Source organism: Clinocottus analis, unplaced genomic scaffold, assembly GCF_023055335.1.
Source record: "Clinocottus analis isolate CAN_PGR_092001 unplaced genomic scaffold, fCliAna1.0.p SCAF_1, whole genome shotgun sequence".
Taxonomy (NCBI): domain Eukaryota; kingdom Metazoa; phylum Chordata; class Actinopteri; order Perciformes; family Cottidae; genus Clinocottus; species Clinocottus analis.
The window spans coordinates 2,240,001-2,265,951 of record NW_027175820.1 but is presented as its reverse complement, the minus strand read 5'-3'; the positions used below and the strand labels follow the sequence as shown (position 1 = coordinate 2,265,951).

Genomic DNA, 25,951 nt, shown 5'->3' with positions numbered 1-25,951 from the left:
ACTTTAAAATAAGATAGATATTGATATTTCTGTAATAATTTGCACAGTAAAACAAAACCTGCCACATGCTCCAATACAACACAGTGGAACATAATTTATTTTTTTGAGTTTAGCAGTGTGGAACATAAAGTATTTTGAGATCAGATGTATTTTGTGTTTTTCTGGACCGAGATTTTCAAGAAAATTGTGTCCACAGACCCAGTTTACTGCAGAAGGTCAAGGTCAAAGGTCGAAGCAGGCTTCTGTTGCTCCGTCGTGGGGGGAGGGGGGGGTGATGTAATCCAGGGGGACGGTCGCCGTGCTGCTCAACACCTCCAAGACGACCCGCTGGGGAACCAGACCGCCGGCGCTGGGACGACTCGCCTCCAACCGCACGGCGCCGGACCGCCGCTGTGACCTCACATGTCTGCTCGCTCTGCACGAGAGGAACAAGGAACTAGACCAGCAGCGACCCAAAGGCCTCAGACTAGGCCTCTCTCTCTCTCTCTCTCTCTCTCTCTCTCTCTCTCTCTCTCTCTTTATCTCACTCTCACTCTTACTTTCACTCTCTCTCACTCTCTTTATCTCACTCGCTTTATCTCACTCTCACTCTCTTTATCTCACTTTATCTCTATCTCTTTCTCTCTCATTCTTACCCTCTCTCTCACACTCTGTTACTCTCACTCTCTTTCTTTCTCTTACTCTTTCTCTCTCGATCTTACTCTCTTACTCTCTCTCTCTCTTTCTCTTTCTCTTTCTCTCTCCCTCACTCTCACTTTATGTCAATGAGAGCATCGGAGCACTCTTCACTTCTCGTGGGATTAGCGTGATATTTTGTCGTGGCGCTCACACACTCACACACTCACACACTCTCCTCCTTCGTCCCAGTGACTCGCTCGTGGCGTCATCTCCGCCTTTGTGCGCAAAACAAACTCCCTGAATGCGCTTATTGTTGTCTGCGGGGCACATTTAGTTTGATGAGTCTAATCCCTTGACTAAAGAAACAAAGGTGTAACATATGGCTGCTGAGGATGTGTGTGTGTTCATGTGTGTGTGTGTGAGTGTGTGTGTGATGCCGTGCATAAACCCATCCCTACCGATCCCACACAGGCTCCTGATACCCAGAAGATCAAGTCGCCGGGAAGTGTGATCCCTCCTCCCTCCTCACAGCAAACCTCACTATGTCCTGTAACCTTCTGTCGCTTCTTGACTCAAACATTTCCTTCTAATTCATTTTTATTCCCAGGCAAAGTGTTTTGCATCTGCCCTGTAATTCACCACTGAGATTTTGACGACTAGACACAGATGCGTATGCAGCCATGGAGAGTAACGTGTCAGGTTTGTGTGCAGCCATGCGCGGCGTTTACAGTAAACATCTGTGTGGAGGCTTTGCATGCACATGGCTTCCTGTGCGCCTCACATGGAACTGTCAGTTGTCACAGGACCGAAGGCAGTAAAATGAACTGAGCACAAGCGATGTGGATGTTTTTTCTCCATTTGACCACGAAGGTCTCATGTGACTGCCACATGCTCCGATTTAGAGAATGTATAAAAGACGTGGACGCCGCCACCGTGACGTCACTCTGGAGTTCAGTTTTTTGGCAGACGCCATCTTGGTTGGGTTTTTTTGCAACCAGAAGTGAACGGTGGAGCTGAGTGCAACTGAATGTTTAAAAGAGGAAAACTGCCAGACCGGACAACGCCAGCGTAGTGACCTGTCAATCACGTTATAGTCCCGCCCTAAAGCGTGCCCTGGTTTATGATGTGTTTCACTCTAAATGACCATAATCTACTAAATGAACATCACGCTGTATTGAAGAAGACTTGAAACTAGAGATTGAGACATAAACTCATGTTCACAATGTTTACTGAGGGAATACATCAAGAGAGAAGTAGAGTCATTTATATAGACTTCTATACAACCAGAGGAGTCGCTCCCTGGTGGTCAGGAGAGAGAATGCAGCTTTAACACATGAAGCATAGACTTCTATACAACCAGAGGAGTCGCCCCCTGGTGGTCAGGAGAGAGAATGCAGCTTTAACACATGAAGCATAGACTGCTATACAACTAGAGGAGTCGCCCCCTGGTGGTCAGGAGAGAGAATGTAGCTTTAACACATAAAGCATAGACTTCTATACAACCAGAGGAGTCGCCCCCTGGTGGTCAGGAGAGAGGATGCAGCTTTAACACATGAAGCATAGACTTCTATACAACCAGAGGAGTCGCCCCTGGTGGTCAGAAGAGAGAATGCAGCTTTAATACATAGATAATAGACTTCTATACAACCAGAGGAGTCGCCCCCTGGTGGTCAGGAGAGAGGATACAGCTTTAACACATGAAGCATAGACTTCTATACAACCAGAGGAGTCGCCCCTGGTGGTCAGAAGAGAGAATGCAGCTTTAATACATAGATAATAGACTTCTATACAACCAGAGGAGTCGCCCCCTGGAGGTCAGGAGAGAGAATGCAGCTTTAACACATGAAGCATAGACATATTGGCTTCAGTCTTCAGACCCAGAGATTGCTGCCATTACCAAACAGCTGATCAAAAATTTAAACTAATTTTACAGATCTTGACAGAGACCACAAGAAAGTGAGAAGGCAGTAGAAGGTAGCACTTTTTTTTTTTTTTTTTACGAATATGGGCCTACGTTCAGATTTGCGGTCGCCATTTGGCGAAGCTGCGTTTCCACATTGTGTGACGTCTCGATGCTCGTTCACGCAGAAGCCCCTGTCTTCACGCTGATTTATGTTTTGACCCGTCGTTGCGACCCGCGGTGGTTATCGAGGCTGTGTACGTCATAAATCCACTGAGCCATCCCCATTTTCTTTTTTTTAAAAGAAGGGGTCAGCTGCGGCTCCAGAAAAGAGACTCTGCTTTTACTTTTAAGGCCAACACGGCTGTCCTCTGAAGCTCAGCTGCCAGAACATGTCATCATCCTCATGAATTTCACCATTAAGCCTCTGTGTGTGTGTGTGTGTGTGTGTGTGTGTGTGTGTGTGTGTGTGTGTGTGTGTGTGTGTGTGTGTGTGTGTGTGTGTGAATCACATCATCTTGGATTCAACCCTTCAGCTGGAGCACCTGTAGTCAGAGCTCAGTGATAATCCGTGAAGGAAAGAAGGAAAAATAAAAGTGAGTGAGCCCTGCTCCGGGGGAACAGATCCCATGGGCGCACGAATCCAAAAAAAAAAAAAAGAAAAAGATATAATTTTGATGTCGAAACATGCTGGTTAGGCAAATTCTTTCTCTTTATTAAATTTCCCAGAGATTACAGTGTGGCTCTCATTCACCCGCGCTACGTTTCCATCTGTTCGGATGGCAGCTTTGAAGTCGGAGGGAGGTTTATAAAGAGAGGCAGGTACGGGCGAGCGAGCCCGTCTCTAAGCCGGCGACAAAAAGACATTGAGACGCTCTCTGTCTCTCCGGATCCACAGGGTGCCAGGAGGAGAAGAGGAGGAGAGGGAAGGTGGGGGGGGCTGCGAGGATCAGGACGCCAAAGTTATTGACTCGTATTCAAAGTTCCCTTTTCACACTTTTGGATGTCAAGAATGTCACACAGAGAGAGAGAGAGAGTGAAAGAGTGAGAGAGAGAGAGAGAGAGAGAGAGAGAGAGAGAGAGAGAGAGAGAGAGAGAGAGAGAGAGAGAGAGAGAGAGATAGTGGGAAAGTGAGAGGGTGAAAGAGTGAGAGGGCAAGTGTGAGAGAGAGACAAAGTGTAAGCGTGAGAAAGAGTGAGTAAGAACGAGTGAGAGTGAGAGAGTGAGTGAGAGAGAAAGAGTAAGAGAGATAGAGTGAGAGAGTGAAATAGTGAGAGAGACAGTGTGAAAGAGTGAGAGAGAAAGAGTAAGAGAGAGGGGGTAAGATTGAAAGAGTGACCAAGAGTGAGTGAGAAAGAGAGAGTGAGAAACAGTGAGAGAGATTTAAAATATTCCTTCTTCACACACACACACACACACACACACACACACACACACACACACACACACACACACACACACACACACACAGTTGATATATTTTAGGCTTTGCATCACACGGTGTCATCCAGAACTCCCCATAAATAAATCATATTTTGCCGGTGATGGAAGTTGAACTCTTGGCCCGCCTCCCCGTCAGAGACGCACAGAAACATGAGAGGAAGCGGAGCGCAGAAGGATCCTATGGAGGCCTAATAAGCATAAGACACTAATATCATAAACCCACTTGTGGGTGCTACAGATGAGTCACCAGAAGTATGACGGGGATGATGCAAGCAGAGGCAAAACTTTCTAATTTTAGGATGTTAGTGAGGAACATTTACGAGGATATGAGAGAAGCTTTTACTTGACACTGCACTGCACGGCCATCTTCTCAGTGGGAACACGCCTGCTCTGGGAGGCTCGCCGCCGCAAAGGAAGACACTCATCATTTCTGAGTGATTAGACCAATAAAGCGGATGCTTGCCGGCAGCTTAATAGACAACCGTTTGACTCATTTTGCAATTAGAAAAGCTGTTGACATGGCAGATGACCCTCAGAGGGACACGGGCACCAAAACAACCAGGGAGAAAAACCAAGTCACGTGTGCGCGTGCGTGTGCGTGTGTGCGTGTGTGTGTGTGTGTGTGAGAGAGAGAGAGAGAGAGAGAGAGAGAGAGAGAGAGAGAGAGAGCCCCCCCGCCCCCACCCACAACACCCCGGAGTCCTTCCGCGCGCCCTCCATCCTTCGTTAGCGTCAGACGGCGAATCACGGGCGCAGCGACGCGCGCCATTCACGCACGCACGCACGCACGCAGGCGAACACACACACACATACACACCACAGACAGTCTGGCTGTGCCTGGCAATGGGCGGAGGGAGTGGTGGCTGCGGACGGAGTCACGGGATTGGTAGAGTTCAGCGCCAAACTTGTTGACTCACAAACCGAGCGGCTCCCTCTCGCATCGCCTCGCGCCGCGGAGCTGTCCACGGGCCAGTGGTGCTGAACCTGCCAGCGCCGTTGGAGACTATACTGCCCCCTCCTTTCCACCAACCCATCACGGTTTGATCGCTCCCCATCGAGCATCATCTTTTTTTTTTTCTTTTTTTCTTTTGGAGGGGGTGGGGGTTGGAAAGTTACAACGCGCGTCGGGTTGAGCGTCACTTGACGGATATCCATCCGCGAGTTGCCGCCGCCGCCGCCGCTGAACGCTCCATCCCGAGGAGCGCGTCGCGTCGATCGCCTTCAACTTGATCAGGAGAATAAGAGAGGAGCCGAGAGGCGCAGGCAGCCATGGCGTTCATGGTGAAACACGTGGTGGGAGGGCAGCTGAAGAACCTGACGGGCGGACTGACGGAGGAGAAACCCGAAGCGGAGAAGACGGACGCGGCCGCGCAGGGCATGACCCAAGAGGAGTTCGAACAGTACCAGCAACAGTTAGAGGAGGAGAAGTAAGGCAATCTTTTTGTGTGTTTTCCCTTTTTTTTAACTTGGTAAAAAAAAAAAACACAGTGCGCGCGCCCGTGTGTACGTGTGCGTGTGTGTGTGCGCGCGCGCATTTTCGTGTGTAAATCAGCAGAGCGCTCCCAGTGCGCCGCGCGCGCGCTTTCGGATTTTTTTTTTTTTTTTTTACGCATCAATGCAATAACACGAGCGCTCCACGCGCAGCTGTTCCTCTCGCCCAGGGAGCTCCAGCAAACGATGTAGCGGTTTTTTTTGTTTGTTTTTGTTGTTTTATTTGGGATTCCTGGAATCATTAGTCCACGGAAATGTCCACAGGGAGTCGTGCCTTGGGCGAAACTGTGCGTGCCTCTGAATAATGAGCCAGATTGTGTGGTAAATATAGTGGGGTGAAGTCAAAAACGCTGTTTGGAACATCATCAGACGGCAAACAACCCACAGCATGAACTGATATTGTTTTGTTTTGTTTGTTTTCTTCATCGTTGACTTTCATCATTCACATTTACTGCTCATGATGGTTGCAATTCATTTGCATGAGACACATATATTGCATCAAACAAGTGGATACATTGCATTTAAAATATTACGGCCTCTATATGGCTAGTTGTGTTTTAATAATATAAATGTACAGCTGTAAATCCAGCTGTGCATTTGCTTGCGTTTATTCTTTGATGCCTCGGCTCTCTGTCTCACCTGCAGCCATGAATTCTTCGCATGCTAATGTTTCGGCTGATTTACATAGCTGTCATGGTGTTTCATCTCCTCGGGCGCTCCGGGAGACAATGTGAAGTAACAACAAGGTCATTTGGGCAGACAAGAGTTGACCCAGCAGACAGCAACTCACTATTGATTAGCGTGACGCCTCCACCCCTTAGAGCAGGACTCGCATCCCGGGCTGAGAGTCTAGGCTTCATAGAGTCATGATGGGGAATAAAGAGTTTACAGAGAGATTTAAGAGTTTAAAAAGAAGAGTCTGGTTATACATACATATATATATATATATATATATATATATATATATATATATATATATATATATATATATATATGTTTCCAGCTGTTTCCAGTGCTGCATACACCCCGCTGGGAGGAACCTGCGATGAGAAGATGCAACGACTGCTTCCAATCCCGCGGCTCCTTCCCCTTGACACAAACCATCACGTCGACATTTAAGATTCAAAGTCCCATCGCGGCATCAACGCTGAGCTCCACGGGAGGGCCGGGCGAGACACTTCCAGCGCTCTGCCGTCACAATGTCTGACTGACCTTCAGTGGGAGGGCGTTATTAGTGCGAGGTGCTGAGCACGAGCGTCGAGATCCCCTCAAAGCCCTCACTGCTCCGATTAAAGCAGGACGAGGCCGAGCTGCGGAGGGCAGGACGCCTACGTGCGACATGCATCACCCTCAGCGACCCCGGGGCCGCGTTGACCTTGAGGAGGGGCCGTCCTCAAGGTCGTCGGATGACCCCTCCCTGCCTCCTCCTCCCTGCAAGCCCGCCCCCAAACTCCTGATAAGAAAAAGTGAACTTGCACAGACATCTTCAGATAGAACAACCTTCCTTTTTCAACCTCCCCTCCTCTCATCTCTTTAACTCTAAATCCTAAATCCACGCTTTTTAGATTATGCGGCTGATACACGTGCAGCAGTGCAACCTCACCGAGTCCTTTTGAAGACGACCATCTCCTGGTGTTTACACCTTCCCCCCGGCCCTGATGAAATTACGGCCTTTCGTCACCGTATCCGTGCCGTGTTTCGGCCCTCGGGCCGCACGAGCGGGTTTGTTCATCCCTGCGTCACGTTGTTGGCATTCCAGCACATTTGGCAATGTGCGACGGGACAATTATGAACTACACCGAAGCCACAAATATATTCCAGGGACAGAGTGGGGAGAGCATTGGCAGCAGCTTAAAGTCTGCCCTCTGCTGGAGGTATCACATGATGAAGGGATGAGTGAGGTACAAGACGAGAAGAGTGAGGTTTTTTTTTTTAAAAAGGCAAATGACAGCAGGCCCGACAGATGAACCGCGGACATCACGCAACACTTGGTTTCTCCAGGACAGACGGCAGACTTGAGGCAAGTAAGAAGACGTTTGGAGAGTCAGCCCTAGTTTTCGCAAACGTTTTTTTGCCTCAAACTGCACCGACAGTTAAGAAAAAAGAAGGTCCAGAAGGTCAGATGTGATGTCGTGTAATGTAAGCGCAGCCGGGAAAAGGATGCTGCGTCTGGACGGTCAAAGCAGAGACGGTCTTTTGGCGGCTTTGTTTTGGAGTTGATGGATGTTTGTATGTTCAGTCACACTGTCGAGGGCTTTTTATTTGTTATTATTTTTGCCCCAAGACAATGCTTTTCCTCCTTTCTTGCAGACAAGAACGAGAAGCCAATTTTGCCCAGAAGAAAGCGGAGCGGGCCACCGTTAGAAGCCATTTCCGGGATAAGTACAGACTACCAAAGGTAAACGAGGAACACCAAAAGGGCAGATCATACATGTCTCCAAAGTACAAAGAACACACAACCTTTTTGTTCTAAACGCCGTGTCCTCCCCTCCCCGCCTCCTCTCTCCCGTCCTGATGGGTTCCTTCCCCTCCAGAACGAGACGGACGAGACCCAGATCCAGCAGGCCGGGGACGACGTGGTCCTGCCCACGGAGCTGGCCAAGATGATCGCGGAGGACAACCAGGAGGAGACGCACAAGCAGTCGGTGCTGGGCCAGCTGTCCAACATCCAGAACGTGGACATCGACCAGCTGAAGGACAAAGCCCAGGCCACGCTGGAAGACCTCAAAAAGCAGACGGAGAATTGCAGCCTCATGTGATCCCAGCCCGCTCTCGAGTCCCAGGGGGGTCGGAGGGGGATTATAGAGTTTCACTCGCGCAAAAAAAAAAAGATGTTTTTCAAAGGCGGAGCTACTGTGGAGGTAGACGTGTCCCCGTTGCTTTTAGAGGAGGGTCGGGTTTGGCGGAAGCCGCTTGATAGCAGAGGAGGAGGAAGGGTTTCGTCTCATTAGATCAGTTACAGCTTTTCCCGTTGTTGACCTTCAGGCATCCTAACTGGCGACGAATGTCATCCGCGTTTCTTCTCGATAAATTAGCGTGCCCTCTTGCAGATTCGTCGCGGCTCGTCCCGTTGAGATTCAACCGTTGAGATTAATTCTGCCTTTAGAGCAACTCCTCCTCTGAGAAATATTAATCTATTAAACCCTTTGCTCCCTTTGTTCCCTAACCCCCTCCTCCTCCTCACCCTCTTCTCTCTCCGTACCTCACGTGTCCAGTGGTAACACAATGTGATTCTGCAGCAGAGGCTTTCAGGTGTGTGTGTGTGTGTGTGTGTTGTGTTGGGAAAGGTCTCGTGGGGTTGCTTATATTCCACGTACAAACAGCACAAAATCATTTACAAGCAACACATGAGGCTGATTTTTGTCACAAGTAGCTTACTGATGTCGGCCCCCTGGTGCCCTGATTAAAACTCCTCTGTGAGCTGCATTCATCTGAATTTTTATATTTTCCGAGACATATCATCATAAAAGGTTTCTATTATTTATTGTTCTTCGTACTTCAGCGTGCCTTGGACGTCTGTACAAGGCTGTCTTCTCCAGAGCGCCCACACCTGTAAGCTACTCTGTTTCACGAGGACGGGCCTTCTGGTTCGCTGCAGGAGACTTTCTTACTTTCAGTTTGTATTAAAGAGCAACACATCGTTTGCGAGCAGGCAAAAAAAACGTGTGTGCTGCATTTTGTATGTTGTGTTTGGATTTACAGTCAAAGTGTGTCCCATAACATGTCCTCCCCGAGATTGAACCCAACTACAAAGGGAGCGAATCTGTGCGTTTGTGCCACATCCAGAGGTCAAAGGGAGCAGTTCACCCCAAAACAAAAACACATGTCATTCTATATATATTTTATTTTTTGCCACAAGGCAAACGCCTCTACAGCCGATATCTCCCAAACCAGGCAACTCACACCAAAACAATCCAGACAGATGAATAGAAATACAGGTACGAGTCAAAGCGTCTACTTATCGGGGTAAACTGTCCTTTTAGAGAAAGAAATAAAAGAAAGCTGCTCAGATGAGAGACGTGTAAATGCTTAAGGAGTCGGAGGCCAAAGCCTTCGTTGAAAACACTTTGACCAACATGAAGGAAAAAGGCCCCGAATATGTCCAACGTGTGTAACTGTGGCGTGAGTATTAATCCACATACAAGTATTTGTGTTGTGTGAGACGTAAAACGTTGTGTGCCGTCAACAGCGGGTCGCTCTTCGCCCTTCTCCCCCTCCCCCCGGTCTCGTGGTGTTGACCTTTGACCCTTTTCCCTCCATCCGCGTCCCAGTGGTGCCGTGTTGTGTGCTGGTGGATTCGTGTTGTTTAGCCGATGTGATGCGTCCAGTAGTGTCTTTTGTAACTCGGTATTCTGTCCGTGTTGGTTTTTCAGCCATGCAAGAGGAAAGGAGGGGGGGAGGATGTCGTCGATGTTGTGTTACATCCACATGCGCTACATTTTTTGACAGTGTTTGAGTTGTAATGTAGCCGTGGTTGCCGAGGGCCGGCGGCCCCTTCGGGTGCTTTATGAGTAGGATCTTAAGAGTAAAACTTTTTTTGTTTTGGTTTATTTATGAGGAACCACGGGCGGTAGTTTCGGCGGTGCCACGCCACCGCCGAGCGCAAGCCGAGGCCCGACATGGCGGCACGGAGGTTGTCGCCGGTGGCGAGAGATGAACAATAAACGCGTCACACTTCAATAATATAAAGCGGAGGAAAAGTTGCAATAACTTCCTTTTACAATAGAGCTACTAGAATCGTGAGACAAGACGGACAGGTGGAACAGAAGCCATAAAGAGAACTGTTTTGCTTTGTACGCGTGTGTGTGTGTGTGTGTGTGACTTGATCATAATTAATAATAGTAATAATAATATACAATTGTCTTTTTTGTGTCTTGTCATCCCGTGAAAACGTTGTTTATTTTTTCAGGAAATGGCTGCCACGACACGCAGTTTCTTCTCGTTCTTTGTTTGACAGTATCTCTATCATTCTGTCTCTGGAAGCTTTTCAGTGATTTGTTTTTGTCTTAACTGCAATAAACAGATTTTTAGAACGATGGATTTTTGCGTTCTTCTTCCTCGCGCACACTGTGTGTGGGGAGCAACCAGGACAGCAGGTGGAGACAAAATACACAACTAGAGGCACTCAGAGTGATTGACAGGTGGGACCTCCCAGTTAGAGTTCAAAAATACATTACACAATAAGCGTTTTATATTTCATAAACATGCTCGTCCTGTTGCAACAGTGCAGTGAGAGAGCGAGAAAAAACAATACAGAGTTGGAATAGAGAGTAAACTGTCGAGGTAAAACCTATGGAGGAGCAGCAGTACAAGTGTACCTAATAAAATGGCCACTAAATGTATAGACAAAATAATACAATACAGCCCGTAAAAATATGCTCTTTGACGCTTATAATTGTTGATTTGTCGTCATTCTGTTGCTACATCAGGCTGCATTATATATCCTGGTGTTCCTGTTATTTTGTCCACCTGGTGTAATGAGAGCGTCTTTTTTAACACGCATGGGTCCAATGCTAATCTTTTGCATGTTTTACATTCATTCAACATAATGGTTCCATTTATAGGTTGAAACTTTTCAAAATAAAACTTCTTTTAATATGTGTATATGTTTTTCGATGGCACGGTTTCTATAGCATGGTGTTAGCTATAAAATGTAGCAACGGGGCACCAATGCTAATTGCACGAGAACACTTGGCATCTTCAATTATCTTTGAAAAAAAAGGAAAATAAATTCAGACTGACACTCAGGCACACGTATAATATGATCCAAAATATATGAGAGGACTTGCAATAAGGATTAATTGATTATTTGTGCTACTTCCTGTTTGATCATGTGACCTCTGTGACGTCTGACTTTGTTAAAGGGGATAAATGTGTTCGGGGTGACTTCTGATGAGCACATATATTTATATGTGAATTGTAAAAAGAGTCACACACTGAAAAATAACTTTAAAAAAAATATCTGGGGCGGGAGGTGCAACAATCAGGAGAGCAAACTCTCAATGCAGAGGCAGTTTGTGGCTTCAAAATAAGAGAAGGGGAGCAGATTTGTCTCGGTTTTTTTTTTCCACGTTGAAAATTGAGAGCAGTGAAGTTGCAGATGTGAGCTTCTTGCAAAGGAATGCGTCCTTGCACCCCCTTCCTCCTCCTCCTCCTCCTCCTCCTCCTCCTCTTCCTCCTCCCCCCCTTTCACTTGTGTTATTGCTCCACGAGGACAAGGGGACCACACGGGGCCGGAGTTTCATGCTCGGGATATAGTAAACTTCTTTTTTTTCTTCCTTTTTCTTATCCAGACATCTCTTCGTGTTGAGGAGCTGCAGCCGTGGAACCGGCGGTCCCACGGCTGCAGCTCCTCAAGGAGGACCAATCAGGGGCCAGGGCTGCAAATGAGAGAGAGAGAGAGAGAGAGAGAGAGAGAGAGAGAGAGAGAGAGAGAGAGAGAGAGGGGGGAGGGGGGGGAGGAAGGAAAACTTTTCTTTCTTTTTTTCAACAGAAGGAGGGGTGTTGTGTGCGTGTGTGTGTGCGTGTGTGTGTGCGTGCGTGTGTGTGTTGGGGGGGGGGGGAGAAGAAGAAAAAAAAAGAAAATGCTCGGCGGACCGTGAAGCGTAGCAGCGAGCAGAGGGACAAAGACGCGCATAGCGGACCAAACAGCGACTTCAGCCTCCGGAGATTAAACAAAACAAAAAACAACAACGTCGGAATGCGTGGATGTGTGTCGGAGGTGGCGGAGCTGCGGGAGAAAGAGGAGCCGCGACCGGCCACGGCGAGAACCATGAGCCGGAGCTCACGAGCCGAGTCTCGGACAGTAACTGCGCGTTAAGTCCCGCACGGTGAGATCTGGACCCGGGCTCGGTACCGGAGTATGGCCGCCCACCTTTAAACGGACGTGCATTACTTTTTTCTTCTTATTTTGCCTTTTTTTTCCCAGTTTTTTTTGTTGTTGTCGTTGCAGCCACGCGTGGTGATTTCCCCTGAGTCAGACCCCTGACTTTCCCCCGCTGCAAAAAAGCTGCCCGGGAGGAAGAGGAGGCGAACTTTTCTTAAGTTTCGGGGGATCACTTATTAAACCGGACCGAGTGTGTGTGTGTGTGTCTGTGTGAGTGTGTGTGTGTGTGTGTGTTTCCTGGTTTCCTGCAGAACGCATCGCATGTGCAGAGTACTCGTGAACCCGGCTCGTGCGTCCGAGTGTGAAGCCCCGCATCGACCCTAATGTGCTGGCGGAGAGAGGGCACGTCGCCGCGCTCGACCTCCATCCAAGCATGAGATGCTGGTGCGGCGCCCCGGCCCTCCTCCCCCTGCTCCTCGCCTGGGTGCTGGTGGCCTCGGACGCCCAGCTCATCTGCTGGCAGGCGCTCCTGCGGTGCCACGAGGAGCCCGGGTGCGACCTCGCGTACGGCCAGTACCTGGCGGCCTGTGAGGGGAACATCCGGGGCACGAGGAGGCAGTGTCCGAGCCACTGCATCAACGCGCTGATCCGGCTCAACCACACCCGCAGCGGGCCGGACCTGGAGACCTGCGACTGCGCGCGCGACCTGGAGTGCCTCGCCGCCAAGCGCGCCGTGGAGCCGTGCCTCCCCCGGCGCCACCCGAGCGACGCCGGCGGCATCGGCTGCATGGAGGCCCGGCAGCGCTGCGAGGAGGACGGCGTCTGCCACACCTCCCTCACGGCCTACCTGTCCTACTGCGGCCAGCTGTTCAACGGCCGGAAGTGCTCGTCCAAGTGCAAGGCCACCATCCAGCAGATGCTGTTCATCCCGAACGGCGCGCTGCTGAACCGCTGCGTCTGCGACGGGGTGGAGAGGCCCTTCTGCGAGGTGGTGAAGGAGAACATGAGCAAACTTTGCGCCATAGGGGACCACATGGTTATTTCAGACCAGCCGGATGTGGATGACCTCTACGAGGATGAAGACTATGACCCGAAAAGTGACAGGGAGGAGGTGTTCCCTCACTCTTCTGCTTCTCAGAGGTTGCCCGGCGGCGTGGCGCTTTTGTTTCTTCCTCTAGCACGGATATTATACTGAGACAATGCAACTTTTATTGGATTTATGAAAGGACCCCTCCCTCCTCCTCCCATGAGCCAAGAGTCCAGCTGGAGTTGGGATGGACTCAGTGACTTGACTTAGAGACGCTTCAGCGGGGGCCTCGCTGGCTCAGGACTCGACCCCGTGTCGGCTGCTATTTAGCTCGCGCCCTGAAGGCCTCCCCGCCGCTCCATCTGGGCTGCAGGGGTCGACAGCAGTGATTTGTGCACGCGCCCCACAACCGTACAATTTGCATAGTAATTCGTCTTCGAGCACATCTCGCTCGCGAAAACTAAGTACTGAGAGCGAAACGGATCTTTTGTTTTTGTTTTTGTCGAGAGTACTTCCAGGTGACGATGAGAGGAAGTGAACCGAGCCAGACTTTTGTTGCCAAGTGGAGTGCCTTTGAGCAGCTCCCTGTTTGTTTGGTTGGTTTCAATGGTACTTGGGAGTGTGGCTTTATTAAGACCTTGGACAAACATTGGACCCGTCCCGGGTCTCTGTTTGCTCTGGGGTTGGGGTGGAGGGTGGAGAGGAGGAGGTGGGGAGGGGGGCTCTGCATTGTCGCAGCGGCCGCACTTCAAATATTTGTAGGAGCAGCAGTCAAAGGACGGAGGCGAGGGTTGTGTGGGATCAAGTACTGACATTAACTGAGGCGCCTGTCTGCCCCCCCTCCCTCCTCCATGTGAGATTGTTTTATTGAACTTTTCCTGAAGCCCCCCCCCCTCATCCCTCTTCCTCCTCTCTACTGCCTGGCCCCCTTTCACGCCTTCCCCTCCTCCCCTCTTTATTACTGCTCTCACACTTCAGCTACTAGCCAGGAAAAAGCTGCCTGGTGCCAAAAGGTCAACCGATCGTACCTGCTGCCGACGGCCCAGAGATTCCACCCAGCGGCCTTTTCAGCCTCACTCTTTTCGTCCACTGTTTAGCCAATTAGCCACACACACACACACACACACACAAAGGGGGAAACACAAAGTTTTTGTTCGTAGCTATCACTTCTAACAAAGCGGACAAATTTGCGTCTTCGCCCACATGAAATTGTGTCCAAACTAATCTTATTTTGTTGTTTTTGTTTCTGTCACGACGTCCCGAAGAATGTTGCTGATCGTTAAGTTATGAAGCTATAGGATATGAAGAATGTGTACATGTTTTACAGTTATATGCAGTACGGACGGAGCTCCCTGGTTGTCGGCACGCACGATGATCCCAACGTGATTTTTAGGCTCTCGAAGGTTTTTTTCCATCTCATCTTGTGCAGTGAATACTTCAGAGCTGTGTCTTCCATGTGGAAAGGTTGAGTTTTATAATAAAATGTTTATGAGCTAAAGTGGTGTTGTGGTGTGATTCGTCCACACAGAGAGAAAGAGAGCGAGAGAGAGAGAGAGGAAGTAAAAAGATCAGAGGTTAGGTTTGAAAATGCCAAGTCGGCATTTGAGGGATTTGGTCAGCGTAACTTGAACTCGCTGAGGAATTTAAAGAGTTGCTCATCAACCTCAAAAAAAGATAATTCAGGATTCTATCAAATTCAGGCTCAAGTTGTACTCAAACCATGAGCGGCAGACGGCAAAGTGAAAGTATACACAACTTGTGAGTTGATCAAATTGAGTCGGTGTATCAGAAGGTTATTTTATTTTACAATTAATGAGAAAAAAAAAACACTTTGAGTGAACCAACTGCCAACTGTTTGAGAGCCAGCGGCCATTTGGCGCTTGTTCCACACTCGCGTTGTTATTTACAAGTCATTAACAAACTGTAAAAAAAGAGGCATTGAGGTGTGAGGCGAACACCTGCTCGTCCAAAAGTGCAGCGTCGAGAGGAGAAGGGAAAAAATGTGTTTACCAGCTCAAGAAGGAACTCATTGTTTCTTCTTTTAAACCTGATTCCAACTCTTCTCTGTTCCTTGACGCAAAAACGCGTCACAAAAACACGCGTCACATGGTTCACTGTGTTTGCTTTCTACACGTCAACAGCTGCCGCGACCCTTCGATGGACAAGAGCCTTGTTTGTATTTGTCCGGTCGTCTACTCGACATCTTCCGGCCCGGGGACGACTTCCAGGCGCCAGTTTCTGATCGCGACCACGGGAAAATCCTCCGGAGGTTCCAGCCGTCCGACGCCGTCATGTAAAAAAACCAACATCAGCGAGGTAGAGGAAGAAGAAAATGGGCCTTTCGGGCTACAGTAATAGCACGACTCCCCTCCCCGTTCAGTTGGATTGTTGTTTTGGACCAATCCGTCTTAACCATTGCCATGCATCTCATAGCCTTCCAACATAATCACCCCCTTCTCCCCCCCCCCCCTCTCTCTCCCCGCCCTGATTCTGGGAGCAAAATCAAAACAAACACGAGCAGAGAGAAGCCTGGGGGAGTCGAGTGTGTGAAGGGAGGGAGGTAGGGAGGAGGGGGACACAGAGGCAGCACTGTGCTGGAGCCCATTTTCTAAATTATCTTTATTCAACATGTCTCTAACAAACCCGACCCCCTCCTCCCCTCCCTCCCCCCTTCACTCTCGCTCCACCGCTCCACAGAGCGGGTGACCCGAGGCTTTCGGGGGCTCTTGTCTCCCCCGTAGGTACAATGTCCCATTCATGATGGCCGCCATGGAGCCGCATGTGAGCGGCTGACCCGCTCCCCTGTTCCTTCGGCGCAGGGGGTGCCGGAGTCAAGGGCACCCCGGTTCCCCCTCAGGAGGTCTGGAACACAGAGACCCCTCTTTAGACGCCAGTGACTCGATCGCCAGAGAGAGAGAGAGAGGGAGCTTGGAGGGGGAAAGGGCAATAAGTGGCGTTGATGGAGCAAAATGGAGGCCAATTACAGCCACAATGCCGTAGGTTGTGGTTATGGAGAGGAGACTGGAGGGGGAGAAAAGGTCCTTCCATTTCAAAATCTACCCTCTCTGGCTTGCATTAATGTCTTTTTTTTTTTGGAAAGGGGGGGGTATGAATTGGCAGGACTCCCAGGAACAAGCAACAAAGTAAGCACCGGGGTCAAAACTGCATCCAAAGTTTTCCTGGCAGCAACGTGCTCATGTCGTGATTAAAGCCGCGAAGCTGAGCCAGCAAGTTAGGCCCCGTTGGCCAATTAGAGCCCCCCCAAACCCCCTCCTGTGGCTCCAGGACTCGGGGGGGCCGTGCTGCTCCCTGTTTAAACCAGGCGGCGGTGTGGGAGCGATTTACACCTGGGCCGGCCAGGTGATTGTGATTAAGCAGCTGGACGGACAGAAAAGCAACATTAGTGCGAGTCCTGGGCAGATCTAAAAAAACACCGTTTAAACCTCAGGAAACTACAGACACATGCTTGTAGGAAAACTTTGTTTTTAATTAGGATTGTACCTCCTTTTGGACTCACTATTACAAACGATTTAGAGGTTTAGTCTTGCACTTTCCTAAAGGTAAGAGACTCACAAGCAACAGAATTAAAAGAGAAAATAGCTGCCTCTTAGTTTGGTTTTAAGCCTTGAGCTACATTTCCCATAATGCAACTTGATAGCATCTTTGAGCAGCCCCCCTGCCTGGTAACTGCTCTCTTCTGCATAACACCACACCTCCAGATCGCAACACAGGCTTTCTGTTACAGGTGCAATGTTTAAAATTCAGTGCATTATGTATTCAATATAATTTACTTTGTGCAAAGTCCCAAAAATAACGAATTTGCATCAGAGGGCTTTACAATCTGTACACATACGACCTCACGTCAGCACAGGAAACTGTATTTCACTGGTTGAGTTGGACGAACCATGACTAGTAAACTGATCTTTGTGTTTAACAATGTATGTGTACACCTCCAAATCCAAATGTTTGGACTTTCATACGCTTTGGTGGCTCTAATGCAGTGTCCCTCCATCTTTCTAAAAATGCTTTTCAGCCATTTTAGAAGCTCAGTTTGCATTTGAGGGTTACTTTCGTCTTGTGCAACAGTGTACGAGCAACCCGTAGTGAGAAGAACCGCCAGAGCCATCGTTAACGTTCAGAGACGAGCAAAATTAAAGATGGAGAATTCTTCAAAGTCATTTCCACGAGCATCTTGACGTCTGTGAATTTTTCTAAATCAGTTTCCACAGTTTTACAGAACTTCCAAATGAATCATATAATTATGAAATGTCCCTACTTGGCCTGCCTTCCTCTGTCCTCTCTCCTCCTCTCCTCCCCCCTCGGTGGACACGAGCCAGCTGTTCCTGCAGAGCTGCCTTCCAGATGATGACGATGGCGAGGGACCAGCGGCGCTGCTCCCACGACGGCACATAAATCTTTCCAGAGGTCCTGTAAGACGAGCCTCGACCCAAAAAAAAAAGACGCTGCTGCAGACTTGAGCGAGGCTTCGAAGGTTTTATTTTCCAATTTACTTTCTCATTTAATAAATACATACGGTATAAAACACAGCTGGGTAAACACTCAAATTAAAAAAAACAAGTAAAAAAAAAAAAAACACCAGTGAGGAAATCTTGCCAGCAGACACATTTAAACGTTTCTCCTTTCGACTCCGGTTCCTGCAGCCGCAGTGTGAAGCTCCCTTTTTTTTTTAAGGTATTCAAGCATTTTCAACTTTGTCTGAAATGGAAACAGTGTGTGAAGACCTACAACAGCGACTGTTTTTTGGCGTTTTCCACAGAGGCCCAGTTATGAAGGCTTCGCAAGCCGCCGGATCCCTCACATACCCGGCCGGTGCCAAAACCTAAGAAAATGCAAGTCTAGTGTAAATAAGGCAGAGGCCGCACCTCTCCAGTTTTCCCCTCATCGTGGTGGAGAGGCCTCCATCAGCGGGCAGCGCATGGTGAGCCTGCGGTCCACCCACAGCAAAGGCAGCGGGGAAGGGAGGGCGAGGGAGTATGTGCATGTTTGCGGAGGCCTCCGTATAATATACTTAACGCGACGCTTCGGGAGTGACGCGATGCCTCTCCGCGCTACAGTTTCCATTCGATTTGCAGGTTTTCACAGTTTTCTCCAGCGCGCGCCGCAAATACTGAGGTTTTTCCCTCTTTCTTTTTCTTCTCGCGCGACAATAAATGCAACAGCCTCTGTTTGACTCGTTTTTTTTTGTTTTTTTTTACCATGACAGTGCGGCATTGTCACGCAAGCTGTCCGGCATTTCCATATCAATGGGGGCGTCGGGAGGAGGGATTGGAGGGCTAAGCGGTGCGACAACAGCACCGTGTAAGGAGCAGGGGGACCGGCTTTCACATTCACCACCAGTGTGCAAAATCCAAAAACTCAAAGAGCTACTTTCAGTATTTTACCAGCAAAACTTGTTTCTCCCTCCTTGGAAAAGTATAAACACAAGTCCTCCACCTGCCAGACGGTCAACTTTCCAGCAACAAACCGAAACATTGACCCCCATTTGGCTGGCAACTGTAATATCCCACCCGGGCAGCGTGGGGAGATGGGGGTGCTGGGCAAAGGTTTGGGTGGGAGGCGGGTTTAGTTTGGCCCCGACAGAAACCTGGTCAGGGGACGACTCGGGAGCACCGACAGGCGTTCCAGACCGGCTTCCCACGGTGGCCGTCCGGCTTTACTGCAGACAGCAAGCTGAGAAAACAAGAAGAGGTGTGTTAGGCTTCACTTTTAGATCACTGCACACCGGCCGCTCCAAATGTACCGCCACGTTTTGAGTATTAAAGCCAAGTCGAGCCTGTGGGTCAGTAACCACATCCGGTCGACCGGATATACGAAGTGAAGTTCGTCACCATCCTTTTTTATTATTATTTTGCAACCAGAAGCGATACGGAAGAGAGACAGAGAATGCTCCGTGAACTAAAAACACGCTGTGAAAGAGTTGATGTTGTAAGACGAAAACACTCCCAGACCGTGTGGTAGCGACCTGTCAATCAAACAGTAGCCACGCCCCAAAGCACCCCCTGCTTTATGGTCTGTTTGACCCTAAATGGGACCATAATTTACTCAATGAACATCATGCTGTATTGAATAAGATGTAAAACTAGAGATTGAGTCATAAACTCATGTTTACAATGTTTACTTTGGTAACAACACTACCGTCGCCCCCCGATGGCCATTAGGAAGAATGCAAGTTTAAGATTTTATATACAAAAGAAGCAAATTCTAAACAAAACACTGTTGGATACCAGTCATTTATGATCATTCCTAGCTCCATTGTGTCTAGTGTGAAAGAACGTTTTCTCTTCACCCTACTTTCTCTCAACCTATCCCTCGTCTTCGACTAAAATCACCAATTTCCTACCTTCCCCATCACACCAGTTGAACACATTTCGATCATCTTTATGATGGCGACATGCATCATTTTGCAGCCATGGGACTATGCATGCAGCTTAACTTGTACAATTGTCTGAGGGATAGGTGGGGGTTCTCTGCAACAGGCCCAAAAAGTACCGCATGTGTGGATGTAGTCTCAGGTCACCAGACAGACTTGGGCGTTGCTGCGACCCTCTCTGGTAGAAGCTGCTGTTGGATCAGCGCCAGGTAGAGCGGCTGACGGTGGTTCGGTTTTATTAAAACAACAGCAGTGGAAGGAGACGCCACGTTCTTCAAGAAACGGCCTAATCGGGTTCCTTCCCCCATCTTCTTCTTTTTTTTTAGTATTCATAATTCCTCAGGAATGTCTTGCTGAGAACAGGATATTGTCAGGGCTTTAGGTATCCGAGATCCGACCAGGAACTGAGCCCAGAAAAGACTGGGAGTTAAACTGTGTGCATGTGTTACAGCGAGGAGAGTGCAAGTATATTAAAATGCAGTGGCGGGGCCAGCGCAGCCTTCCCTGCTGGCCTAAACAGAATCAAAAACTTAAAGCTATTTTATCATTTAATTCTGGCTTGTTCTCTGGTGTGCCGGGTTTTAGTGCCGCAGTTTTGTTGGATTGTTTTGTCATGTTTTGTTATCACTAAATGTGAACTAAATGCATTGTTCATTAATGCCGCCGCATCCTGTCATGTGCATTTATGTATATTTATGTTCAATATTGTTTGTTTGTTTGTGTGTTTTATTCAGTCAATCATTATAATACAATTTTATTCTATATAAACATAAAAAACAGACTGAAAAGGTAAAGGTAGAAGCAAAAATTGCTTATACATTCCTATCCTATCAGACGGCACAGAAGGCCCAGGTAGAAAATCCCTGGTCCGCCTCTGCTAAAATAAAGATAAAGTATAGTAAATATAAAAATAAAGTGCAGTAGTTTGTTTGTATAGTGTACAGACGGAGAACGTCAAGTGTTTAAAATGTAACTGAATGAACACGGATTCATACAGTGTTTAAAACTAACTTGCATGCGAGTATGCGATAGGAAGACATCGTACGTGTAGCAACTCTTTACTCGCAGCGAGTCTCACTTTCACAAGGCAGGTTTTTTTACAAGAGGGCAGAGGACAGGAGAAGCCCAGGGCTGCACGGACACGAAATCAAAGAGCCAGACAGTCCTGCGGGGCCGGACGGCACCGCGAGAGAATGGCTCATATTTTACAAGTGGGAAAAAAAAGAAAGGACATTTCATTGCAACTTTGAGACGACCATTCCTCACTTGACCCCCCGGTTCTCCTTCCCGACCAGCACCACCAGCGCCCCCCTTACCAAACGTACCAAGCGTATCAGTGAGGCTACAGCAAGCTTTAAAAAAAAAAAACCCATCAGGGAAACTCACAGCTTCTGACGGAGTCGGCGAGATGTTCTCGGTCCAGAGATGCGTCCCTCTGATCCTCCTGCATCTGATGAACAAACACAAGCTGGTGATCGCCCCCAAAACTAAGAGCCAAACACGGACACGGCAAACAGATATAGGGGACAAATGGTTTCCCTCCATTGAACATTATCATTAATGTGCAGTGACAATTGAGTACTATCCAACAAGGAGTCCAAATCTTGCCATTTATCTATTTTTTTGTATATTTTTTTTCAAGCAAGGAATGCATGCTTACCTTGAGATGCTTTTTGAGGCATTCAGCTCTGCTCATGAGGCTTTTAATCTGGTGAGAGACATTAAATGTAATTACAATGTTCACTTACAATGCTTCATATGTATTAGCAATATTTTGTTGTGTTGCCACGCGTAGGGACGGCAATGTCAGCTGTTCAGTGCACTACTTTGGTCCAGAGTGAAATCTCTCAACTCCTTGGATGAATTGTCACAATGTGGAGACTGTCGTGATCCCCAGACTTTTCCTCTCGTGGTTTAAAATTTATTTTTTAAAATGTTTTTTAAGAATTGTCTTGTGATGAAATTTGGTGACTGTTTCTAGTCAAACACTTTGGTCAATGCGCTTCCAGTACATTTACATTTTAAAATGTAGATAATAATAGTAATGTCAACATAAATTTCACCGCGATTATTCAGGTTTTTGTAAATTGTAGTTATTTTTGATTTTATAGTTGTACTAACTAAATGATCGTACAGTTATTAATACGTTGATGCATGCTTGTAGATTTGTCTAAATAACTACATCCGCAAAGAAGAATATTGCACTGTGTGTGTCCATGAGTGAGTGAGTGTGCACCTCTTTGTCTGTCCACTACGACGTTTCTTTTTTGTGGACCTCGTTTAATAAAGACTAATATTAATAACTTACTTACAGTGTATAGAATAAATAGGAGAGGATTCTCCACAAATAAAAAAAAAACCCCAAACATCTTTCAATTAGCGGATGCAGCTGCAGCTGTGCTCGTTTACTATAAACTGCGGTGTCGTGCAGCAGGAACCACAACAACTTTAAAGATGCACGGGGACATGAACGTCACGTCAGAATCAGATTCAAGCGACGTTCTTCTTGCCCCGTTGTGTTTTTAAAAACGTTTCATGCGGCACACACGTGTGCGAGCAGCGATCGCGGTCCGCTGCTGATCACGGTGGCTCTCGGCTGCACCTCGTACCTCGTTACATCGCCGCGATGTCGCAGTACGGAGCCTCTGAGGGTCAAAATCACAGGAGACCTGACACTGATGTCACTTCAAAAACACCGATCTGTTGAGGTAAGTGACAGGCCTTTACCCCCCGGACTCACTAGAGGTCTCTCTAGAAAAGAGATCAAGGCCCAAGATAAAGAACTTAGAGTTAGTGAACCTCGTCTGTCTGTATGAGTGTGTTGTTGTCTTTGGTGACACATGAATGAGTTTCCCCACTGAGGATTAATAAAGTTTTTTATCCATCTAAATAATCAGCCTGCTCTGCTCACAGGTTTGTAGTATTCAGCCTTGGTGCGGCCACAGAACTTGAACCCGTTCATCATGATAAATGTGGAGGAAACCTACGTGGATGAGGACCACTGTTAGTTTCTAAAGGTACGACACGGTCCATAAACGTAGTATCTTTTAGCCGCGGTGACTTAATATCAACATTTACTGAATACATCAAACCTGTGGCTCACATGTGAGAATTTGGGTTCTTGAATTACAGCTTCGAGAGGCTAAAGAGGACTCTGCAGAAGGTACGAACGCACACGGAGAGGCCAGTCGTGGCAGCATGTGCTGCCTCTTCTGGTTCCTCACACACACAACCACACACACACACACACACACACACACACACACACACACACACATGCTTTCCATTGAGTCCCCCGCCCCCGCCTCCTTAATTCTGTGTTAGATTATTGCGGTCGCATCTGAATTTACTTAAGACAAGCGCCCGTAAAACTTCAAATGGGGAGATGTATGAGGCCTCATTCAGAGCCCCATCACCCTTCTGGGGTTGGTTGGTGAAACACTGGTGTCTGTTGTTGGCTCAGCAACAATGCACAGTACACGACGAGGGATTAGGAGCGTTAATGGCAGACAGGCACAAGTTATGCATGTGTTTTTTGTGTGTTTACTGGACCATCAAACTTTAGCCTACAGTCCACAGAAAAATGTCTTGGTGAAACGAGACAAAAGAAACTAAATGGCAGGGCTTTGTTTGGTTTCTTTATAAAAGTTGATTGCACGAACACGTATTTAATTAATTGATCATAACACAAAAGCCCTTTTTCTGTCCAAACGCTTATTTTTTTTCTTCCTTTAAGCTACCTAGCTCTGTTAATTTAAATGTGGTGATTGTTAATAACAGAGACAATCATTAACATTTAACACTCGACGTATCGCCCCACCTTTTAAGTCAATAGGGCAAACTCGTGAAGAAACAGTTGCTCGTGTCCACGTCGGATACGTTCACCTGATTCGCTCACGCTTCCTTTTAGCGCTTCCTTTTAGCGCTTCCTTTAGCGCTTCCTTTTAGCACGCTTCCTTTTAGCGCTTCCTTTAGCGCTTCCTTTTAGCACGCTTCCTTTTAGCGCTTCCTTTAGCGCTTCCACTAACGTCAGACTACTGAGCTGCACACGTGCTACATTGTCTTCACCAGCGAGTCGATAACATTGTCTGGATTGTTTGTGGTGGTTTTTTTTGTTTGCTCAACAACAACAAAGAAGATAAAAAACGAAGGAAAAAAAAAAAGAAAGCGGCCAGCTGCGGCCCAAAAATAACGATAATGAGAGCTGCAACCGACACAGTAAAGTTGTGGGCCGTAAAAAACAAACCAACGAGCTGAGAGACGTTATAAAACCCTCGAGACTTGGGGCGATAATTGTCTCGGCGGTCACTACGTGTGACTCTTTTCACATGGAACTGGCCGTGCGATCCACATAGCCGCTTTTAAGTGTCCAATTATAAAGTGGACAGTGATCTATACGTGTGTGTGTGTGTGTGTGTGTGTGACACCGTAATTTATATGAGGGATTTGCCCTTTACCACACTGAGAAAAAAAAAGAAAAAAACATGCACATGTGACTGCTCGCAAAGGGCTCATGTGTCATGTGGTGGCGCGTCTACTGTGCTGGGTGATCGGCCGAGGGGCTCGGGGTGAGGGGGGCGTGGGGGGCGAATAGTCCCTTCTTGAACCTCGAGCGCTCGCCGGTCGGACACACTCACCTCGCTGTGGAGCAGCTCCCTCCTGCGGCCCTGCGGCTCGGCTGGAGAAAGAGACGATGCGGCACAGGAAACAAGAAAACAAGACAAGATGAATGAGGAGAGAGTCCGCGACCTGATCACCTTGTTTGTTCACGAAGAGGTCGACACTACGAGATTGCATTTAGCTGGCGTGGAGAGACCAAGAGGTGTAGGGGGGAGAGAGAGAGAGAAAATGTGATTAGTTGAACCGGTAAATTGTATATAATCCTCTTATATTTTTCCTTCATAGGGAGATAATGTTGTTGTTTTTTTGTATTTGTTTCCAGCGTGTGATGAAGAGAAAGAAAAGAAGAGCGCCGCCGTCTGAGCCGAATGGGAAGCAGATGGCCGGGCTCTCGTACCGCACACACGGGGGTCTGCTGGCACCGGGTCAAAGCCACATCTGGATCACTCTTCTTAGCCCACCTCGCCCGTTAGGCCCATCTTCCAGATGAGCTCACGAGCCCGGGCCTCATGGACGCCGGGCCGAACAGAGTCTCCTCTCCCCGTCTCTCTCTCCGAGTCTTTCGCTTCAACCCTTTACACTTGATTTCCATCTCTGACACTCCCCCCCCCTCCCGAAAGTCTTGTTTTCATCCCTCGCTGTTAGGCGCCGTCTGTCTCCAGTTAGGTCTCTCTGTGTCTTTACTCTCCCTCCAAGTTATTTGTGTCTCTCCTTTTCAGCCAGTATCATTTTCTCTGTTCAGATTTATCTGGACTTCATCTCCTTTTCTGGCTGTGCCCTGAACTCTGACTGAGAAGTCACGATAGTCATCCGCCTCTCTCATGAGGAATGCGTGCAAACACACGCACAGGCCGCCCGAGGTCTGAGGCGACGTCTCTGAACGCACAAGACGTTTCCGACGAGGAGTTAACCTTTTGGAAAGCCCGCGCGAAAATCCTCCCGCGTCCATTTTAACTCCCAGCATGCCCGATCCAGACAATCTTTTGGCATAAAATTCCATTTTTGAACCAAACGAGACAGTTTTTTTGACTGAAACTCCTTCGTTACATGCCAAGAATTTGTTTTATTGTGATTTTTGTTGCAGAATTTGATTTTTTAGGTCCTAATCTTTCCAAAAATGTGTCTTTTCGCCCCCTCCACGAGGCATTTCTTGAGGAATCTGGCTCATATCATGCTGGATGTTCATAGTTACGATCAAAATATCTTTTGAAAGTGATTTTTTGACTTTGCTGAACAAATACATAAAGGGAAAAAGAGGTCTGGAGCCAAAATTTGTTCCACAGTTTTCAACGGGCACCTTCGGCTCCAGCGGTCCCTGTAGCCAACAGCAGTTAAATACGATAACTGCTTGAAACACATCTTGTTTGAAAAGGAAAAAGGTGGTTCCTCTACCTGCTAGCGCCAACAGAAGCTCTCCTAAACACTGTTGGTACACGTCCAGGGCCTCGTGATCGTCCACAGCGCTCTCCTCCTAAAACAGAAGAGTGAAAATGAGAAAACGAGGCCGTGCACTCGGACCACCCTGGTACTGGCACGGCGCCGCTATTTTAGTCTGTCAGCTTTGGAAAATGTGTTCATTATGAGTGTTCATTATTGTATTTTTTCAAACAGGAAAGAAAAGAAAAAGAAGGCTGT

The 25,951-nt window shown here is 47.9% G+C and overlaps 3 protein-coding genes across 5 annotated transcripts in view; 2 read left to right on the top strand and 1 right to left on the bottom strand.

Moving 5' to 3' along the window:
• The first annotated feature begins 5,137 nt into the window (after positions 1-5,137).
• On the top strand, positions 5,138-10,457 carry cplx3b (complexin 3b). Its single transcript, XM_068598107.1, has 3 exons — positions 5,138-5,388; positions 7,763-7,850; positions 7,987-10,457. Exons 1-3 carry the CDS (start codon positions 5,231-5,233, stop codon positions 8,209-8,211), a joined length of 471 nt encoding a protein of 156 aa, XP_068454208.1. The 5' UTR covers positions 5,138-5,230; the 3' UTR covers positions 8,212-10,457.
• A 1,557-nt stretch (positions 10,458-12,014) lies between these two features.
• On the top strand, positions 12,015-14,790 carry si:ch1073-459b3.2 (growth arrest-specific protein 1). The gene has a single exon (XM_068574355.1). It carries the CDS (start codon positions 12,712-12,714, stop codon positions 13,471-13,473), a length of 762 nt encoding a protein of 253 aa, XP_068430456.1. The 5' UTR covers positions 12,015-12,711; the 3' UTR covers positions 13,474-14,790.
• Positions 14,791-17,795: 3,005 nt separating this feature from the next.
• ulk3 (unc-51 like kinase 3) overlaps positions 17,796-25,951 on the bottom strand; it is a 16,194-nt gene continuing 8,038 nt past the window's right edge. For all 3 annotated transcript variants that reach the window (XM_068580313.1, XM_068580322.1, XM_068580331.1), the window contains 5 exons: positions 25,709-25,787; positions 24,334-24,374; positions 21,357-21,404; positions 21,083-21,146; positions 17,796-18,996 (listed from right to left, as the gene is read on the bottom strand). In XM_068580313.1, the coding sequence (XP_068436414.1) occupies positions 18,980-18,996; positions 21,083-21,146; positions 21,357-21,404; positions 24,334-24,374; positions 25,709-25,787 (249 nt within the window). In that variant the 3' untranslated portion in view covers positions 17,796-18,979. The remainder of the gene's footprint in view (positions 18,997-21,082; positions 21,147-21,356; positions 21,405-24,333; positions 24,375-25,708; positions 25,788-25,951) is intronic.